Here is a 6908-nt window from a genome sequence, read left to right as displayed (position 1 = left end):
TTCTTTGCATAATCAAGAGACGCATATTAAAAATAAAACAAGAATAACCACCATTCATTCACAAACCCTAAATGCACATCGAAAACCATCTTCTCTTCCACAAATTCATAAAAATTCGCATGAGACAAAGACCAAAAACTAAGCATAGAAGACTAATCTCGTCAACTTTTTTTTTTTTTTTAATATAAGCACAAGAAAACACCCCCACACTAAAAGCATGCCATGTCCTCAGGGAAGAAAAGAAATACAAATAGTTTAGAAAACGTCCCTGATTATCGGCATTGAAAAACTGAAGCATCGTGAGAGGCGGTTAAGAAAGGGCTTTGCGGTCTGTTGCAAGTGGAGAGTGGCAGCATTGATAGCTGTAGAATAGAAAGGCAGCGCTGACTCAGCGTGTTGAAGAGCGACACCACGAAGCAGTTGGATATCGCCAAATGCGCGCCGTCAGCCCCGCCTTTCAACGCCATCGCCAAATTTGAAATCAAGTCGCCTAACGAGTTCCCCCACGCTAGGGCAGTTCAGCGCTGACGGGTGTTGGGCGCAACAGGGCAGGGTGGCAGCAGGGCTGAATCTTTGGGAGCGAAGGCACTTGCATTTGGCAGCGCTGGCGTGATGCCGCGCTGAAAATGGAGAGTGAAGGTGCTGGCAGCGCTTTCATGTAGCAACGCTGACGTTCTGCCGTGTTGAATTTGGAGAGCGCTGGCATTTGGCAGAGCGCAGCGGGCTAGATGGTCAGCGCTGTCGGAGAGGCGGCATTTGCGCGTGGCCTTGATTTGCTGCATCAGTGACTCGATGGCGTCGAAGTTGTTGGCGAGGGCGAGCTTGTGGATGATGGTGGCGTAGAGGGATTCATTGGGGTTGTGGTCTTTGCGGGTGGAGAGCTGGGCGAGGAGAGGGCAGCCCCGGCATGCGGCAGCGCTGGCATGTGGCGGTGTGGCTGGGCGGGGCGTGGCTGGCGGGGTGGCAGCGCTGGCGGGTGGCAGCGCTGCCGGGGGCGTGGCTGGGCGGTCTTGGCGGCTGGCAGCGCTGGCGTGTGGCGGTGTGGCTGGGCGGGGTGGCTGGTAGCGCTGGCGTGTGGCGGTGTGGCTGGGCGGGCTTAGCGGGTGCGCTGAGCGGGCTGGCAGCGCTGACGGGAGTGGCTGGCAGCGCTGGGCGTCGCTTGCGGGTGGCAATTTTTGGTGACTTTTCCTTCTTTTGCTAGCCCGCTCCATTCGACGTTTGGCCAGCGCTGACTCTTTTAACTTCAATCGTTGACGTAATTTCCTAGCCAAAGCTGCGTTGGCCCTTTCTTAGTTTCTAATCCAGCGCTGACTCCTTCCCCTCTCTTTTAGCAATTTTTAACACCTTAATCAGCTTTGGCCCACACATTTTAAATCAACGCCTTCTCTTAGACTTGGTGTATTCTCAATCTTTTGGGCAACGGACTCCTTCAGCTATTCCTTTTTTTTTAATTTTTTTTTATTATTATTAGCGTTGGCTCCCTTCTTCCCTTTGTCGGCGTTGGCAACCAAAACTGAGGAAAGACTCAAAACAATCAACGAAAATAAAGAAAGCAAAAGAAAAATAAAAATTAAAAACAAACCAAAGGTGGGTTGCCTCCCACCAAGCGCTAGAGTTAAAGTCTCCAGCCCGACTTCAGAGCTGAACTTCAGCTAGGGTTGTGCAGAGCTTGAGACTCCACCTCCATAGGCGAGCTCTGGTGCTCGTAGTACGGCTTCACTCGATGGCCATTCACTCGGAAACTCTCCTTTGTGTGCTCGTTCAACAGCTCTACCGCACCATGCTCGAACACCTCTTTGAGTAAAAATGGACCGCTCCACCTGGATTTCAGCTTTCCTGGAAATAACTTAAGTCGAGAATTGAACAAGAGCACCTTCATTCCAGGGCAAAGATTCTTGTGGCAAATGCGGCGATCGTGGAGTCGCTTCACTTTGTCCTTGTAAATTCTCGCATTCTCATACGCCTCATTGCGTAGCTCATCTAGCTCCTCCATTTGTAGCATGCGCTGCTTCACAGCAGAGTCCAAGTCATAGTTAGCAGCCTTGATCGCCCAATAAGCTTTATGCTCAATTTCCACCGGCAGATGGCAGGCCTTGCCATAGACGAGACGGTACGGACTCATCCCAAGCACGCCCTTGAAGGCAGTTCTGTACGCCCAAAGAGCATCATTCAACTTTGCGGACCAGTCCTTGCGCGAGGGTTGAACCGTTTTCTCCAAAATTCCCTTGATTTGCCGATTGCTCGTCTCGGCTTGGCCAGAGGTCTGCGGGTGATAAGGTGTTGCTACCTTGTGCGTGATCCCATTCTTCTTCATGAGCTTTGCAAACAACTTGTTACAGAAGTGCTTGCCTCCATCGCTAATGATGGCTCTAGGAAATCCGAATCTAGAAAGAATGTTCTCTTGCACAAACTTAAGTACCACATTAGCATCACATGTTCGCGTGGGAATAGCCTCAACCCACTTGGACACGTAATCTACAGCAAGTAAAATATATTGAAACCCATGCGAAGTAGGAAATGGCCCCATGAAATCAATGCCCCACACATCGAAAATTTCAACAATTAATATGCTTTGGAGAGGCATCTCATTCCTGCGGCCGATATTTCCTACTCTCTGGCACCTATAGCATGCAAGAGTGAAAATGTGTGCATCTTTGAAAATGGAAGGCCAAAACAAACCTGATTGAAGAATTTTATGTGCTGTTTTCTGCCCCCCAAAGTGTCCACCACAATGATCTTCATGGCACATCTTCAACACTTGTTGTTGCTCCTCTGCCGGCACACACCGTCTAATGACATCATCCTTTCCAAGCTTGAAGAGGTGAGGAATCTCCCAATAGTAGTGCCTGCACTGAGCTAAAAATCTCTTTCTCTCCTGCGATGTCAGCTCAGGTCGTAGAATACCACAAACTAAATAATTGACAATATCGGCATACCAGGGCTCGGCGCTCGCAGGGCTGGACTGAGCAGCGCTGAGTTCGGCAGTGCTGGGCTGGACAGCGCTGAGCTTATCAACGCTGACTTTGGCAAGGCTTGCAGGGATGAACTGAGCTGCGTTGGGCTGGGCAGCACTGCATTCGGTGGAGCTGGGCTCGGTAAAGCTGGACTCTGCAGCGCTGCACTTGTCAAAGGTTAATGCATATGTTTGCTCAAAAGGAAAAGATTCAGGGATGCAATTAAGATTCGACTCTATCCGATAATTATCCAAGCGTGAAAGGTGGTCAGCTACATGGTTCTCGCTCCCTTTCCTATCCCTGATCTCTACATCAAATTCTTGCAACAGTAAAACCCAACGGATCAGACGAGCTTTAGCTTGAGGTTTAGTTATCAAATATCGCAGCGCAGCATGGTCACTATGAACAATAACCTTAGACCCAATGATGTAGGCACGAAATTTATCTAAGGCAAAGACCACAGCAAGCATCTCTTTTTCAGTAGTGGTGTAATTTACTTGTGCACTATTCAGAGTTAAACTAGCATAGTAAATTACACGTAACATCTTATCCACACGCTGACCTAGCACAGCTCCTACAGCAGAGTTAGACGCATCACACATAATTTCAAAGGGCAATGACCAATCAGGCGCAATCACCACCGGGGCAGAGCTCAATTTTAGTTTTAATGTTTCAAAGGCATTCATGCAAGAGTCATCAAAATTAAACGGAATGTCCTGAGCTAGCAGTTTGCATAGAGGTTGGCTAATTTTAGAGAAATCTTTAATGAAACGTCGGTAAAAACCGGCGTGACCTAAGAAACTCCTAATTCCTTTAACATCAATAGGGGGTGGTAACTTTTGGATTACCTCCACTTTAGCTCTGTCGACCTCTAGTCCATGCTTAGACACCACATGACCCAAGACAATACCACGTGTAACCATGAAATGACTCTTTTCCCAACTCAAGGTTAAGCCACTTTCAATGCACCTTTGCAACACTACATCAATCTTCGTCAAACAATCATGGAAGGACTGCCCAAAAATCGAAAAATCATCCATAAAAACCTCCACGAATTTACCAATCATTTCAGATAATATGGACATCATGCATCGTTGAAACGTCCCGGGTGCATTGCACAACCCGAACGGCATCCTCTTCCATGCAAACGTCCCAAAAGGAGTGGTGAAGGCAGTCTTGAGTTGATCTTCTGGGGCGATCGCGATCTGGTAATATCCTGACAAACCATCAAGAAAACAATAAAAATCATGCCCAGCTAAACGATCTAACATTTGATCAACAAAAGGGAGAGGAAAGTGATCCTTCTTGGTGACGGCATTGAGTTTCCTATAGTCAACACACATCCGCCACCCCGTCGTAGGACGCGTCGGTACCAACTCCATCTTGTCATTGCGCACAACCGTCATTCCTCCTTTCTTTGGCACGACATGCACGGGACTCACCCACTCACTATCAGCGACAGAGTAGATGATCCCTTCGGCCAGTAGCTTAAGGATTTCCTTGCGCACGACATCCATCAGAATAGGATTCAATCGTCGCTGAGCGTCTCGCTTGGGTGCTGCTCCCTCCTCTAGGTTAATTTTGTGCATGCATGTGGCTGGACTTATGCCACGAATGTCTGCCAGGCTCCATCCCAAAGCTGCCTTGTTTCTCTTCAATACCTTGAGCAACGCTGCCTCTTGCTCCCAAGTCAGCGTGGAAGATATGATCACTGGCTTCTCCTCACCTGCTTCTAAAAATACATATTTGAGATTGGCAGGGAGTTCCTTTAGTTCCAGCGCTGACCTCTTGGTTTCCATCTGTTCATCAAAGGGCAGCTCGGTATGGCTGGATAGTGCTGAGCTCGGTAGAGCGGATTGGTCAGCGCTAAAGGGTGGCAGAGCTGGCTGGGCAGCGCTGAAGGGTGCTGAGCTCGGCAGAGTTGACTGTAGCAGCGCGGGAATCGGCAGAGCTGGCTGCGGCAGCGCTGACTCTTCAGGCAGCGCTGATTCTTCAGCTTCCTTAGCTAATTCCTCCATGTCGGTCGATCCAGCAAAAGCTTCCATATACTCCTGTTCCTGAATAAATACCTTCTCAACCAAGCCATTAATAGCATCTATATATGAACATTCATTTATGAAATTCGTAGAAGGCATTGCACGATTTTCATGCACCGAAAAAGACACCGACTCCCCTAACACCGTCATTTTAATAGTTCCATGTTTAACATCAATCAAAGTGTTAGTGGTCGCCATAAAGGGTCTTCCTAATAGTAGAGTGTGGTCTCTACCATTCTCATGCACATCCCCAATCTCAAGCACTACGAAATCAACAGGCACAATCAAACCCCCGACTCTAACCAGAATATCATCTACTATCCCACGGGGGTACCTAACAGACCTATCAGCTAGTTGTAGACACATGCGAGTGGATTTCAAATTACCTAACTCTAATTGTTGAAAAATAGAGTAAGGCATCAAATTAATTCCCGCTCCCAGATCTAACATACCCGTGGCCTTCTTACCATTTCCCAAAGCAATATTAATCACAAAGCTACCTGGATCGCGCTGCTTTGGTGGTAAGGATTGCTGCATGATTGAGGTCGCTACTTCCGAGACTAAAATTTTCTCATTGTCCCCGAACTTTCGCTTGTTGGAAACCAACTCCTTGAAAAACTTCACATACGCCGGTACTTTTCTGATCACATCAAGGAGAGGAAGATTCACGTTCACCTTGGCAAGCATGTTGTAGAAGTCGGCGAACTGTTTATCCAGCTTTTCATTCTTCAATCTGCTAGGAAAAGGGATCGGAGGTCGATAGGGTGTGGTAGACTTATGAAGTTTATTCTCCTTTTCTTCCTCCATCTCTCCATCTTTTTGTTGATCTGCCTTCTCTCCATTGGTAGGGCTGGTCAGAGCTGAGCTCGGCATCTCTGGTCTGGGCTGTGCTGAGCTCGGCAGCTCTGCTCTTGTGAAGGCAGAGCTATTCAGAGCTGAATTAGGCAGAGCTGGACTTGGCAGCGCTGACATCGGCGGAGTTGGATTCGGCAGCGCTGACTGCAGTAGCGCTGACTTTGACTTTGAGAGATTCTGTAATGCTGAGTTCGTCAGGGATGATCTTGGCAGCGCTGGCACTTCCACTTTGTTATCCACCATCTTACCATTACGAAGAACAGTTACAGCTAGAGCTTGATGCGGCTGAGCAGGTTGGCCATGAAACTTTCCGGGCTGCTGTTGTTGTTGGATTTGATTCAAAGTACCGGAAAGTTGACCGACAGTTGTTTCAAGCCTTTTTATGGTAGATGCTTGGGACTCCATATTCTGCTTAGTCATTGTTTAGCCCTATTTTGTGATGAATCTCTGGGTGTTTACGTGTTATATTGACTTTTATTTTGGTCTCTTTCACTTAAGAGTTGAATGATTTGAGCTTTTGTGCTAATTTTGTTGTCTCAGGATTTTGTGCTCACATTGATTGATATGTGAACAAAAGTAAAGTCAGAATTTAGTTGAATGGTCTGAAGAAGAATCAAAGTTCGTCTCGATACGAGTTCGTAGGCGAAAACGGATCTAAAATCCGACTTGAAACGAGGGAGAACGGACCAAAACAAAAACGCTGCGCATTGCAGTCTGCGAAAGGCATACACGGCGGCGCCGTGGCACGGCGCGCGCCGTGCACGGCGGCCGCCGTCCCACGGCGGCCGCCGCCTCTGTTCAGATCCGACAGTACGATTTTGCGTTTAAAAACCCCTTTCTAGGGTTTTACTTTATCACTTCTCGACCCAGCAGCCTCCAAGGGCGATTTCCACATTTTTCCTTGGGTTTTTAGAGTTTCAAATCAATTACTTTCGATTGTGGATTCATTGGATTGCTTTGGATGTCAATTAACACTTCATCGGATTGGTTTTCCTTGGATTGCTATGTTTTGTAAGAACTCCCTTTGATTCTCTTTGTTTATGAATCCCTTGGTTATTTGAGT

The 6908-nt window shown here is 47.6% G+C and overlaps 1 protein-coding gene across 1 annotated transcript; it reads right to left on the bottom strand.

Moving 5' to 3' along the window:
* Positions 1-518: 518 nt before the first annotated feature.
* LOC131010010 (uncharacterized) lies at positions 519-6088 on the bottom strand. Its single transcript, XM_057937408.1, has 5 exons — positions 5822-6088; positions 4397-5023; positions 2937-3121; positions 1736-1820; positions 519-1241 (listed from the first exon to the last, which is right to left on the bottom strand). Exons 1-5 carry the CDS (start codon positions 6086-6088, stop codon positions 519-521), a joined length of 1887 nt encoding a protein of 628 aa, XP_057793391.1.
* Positions 6089-6908: the final 820 nt, after the last annotated feature.

This window comes from Salvia miltiorrhiza, chromosome 1, assembly GCF_028751815.1.
Source record: "Salvia miltiorrhiza cultivar Shanhuang (shh) chromosome 1, IMPLAD_Smil_shh, whole genome shotgun sequence".
Classification (NCBI taxonomy): domain Eukaryota; kingdom Viridiplantae; phylum Streptophyta; class Magnoliopsida; order Lamiales; family Lamiaceae; genus Salvia; species Salvia miltiorrhiza.
The sequence above is the reverse complement of the archived record's forward strand: the minus strand, read 5'-3'. Positions and strand labels throughout refer to the sequence as shown.

Excerpts from the sequence above, each read along its gene's own strand:
- LOC131010010 (XM_057937408.1), bottom strand. The coding sequence starts at position 6,088 with ATGGTGGATAACAAAGTGGAAGTGCCAGCGCTGCCAAGATCATCCCTG. Across the intron at positions 3,122-4,396 it reads CTGTCGCTGATAGTGAGTGG|TGCAGCGCTGCAGAGTCCAG; the intron begins GTGAGTCCCGTG and ends ACCTTTGACAAG. Across the intron at positions 1,242-1,735 it reads ACACAAAGGAGAGTTTCCGA|TTAAAAGAGTCAGCGCTGGC; the intron begins GTGAATGGCCAT and ends CAACGATTGAAG.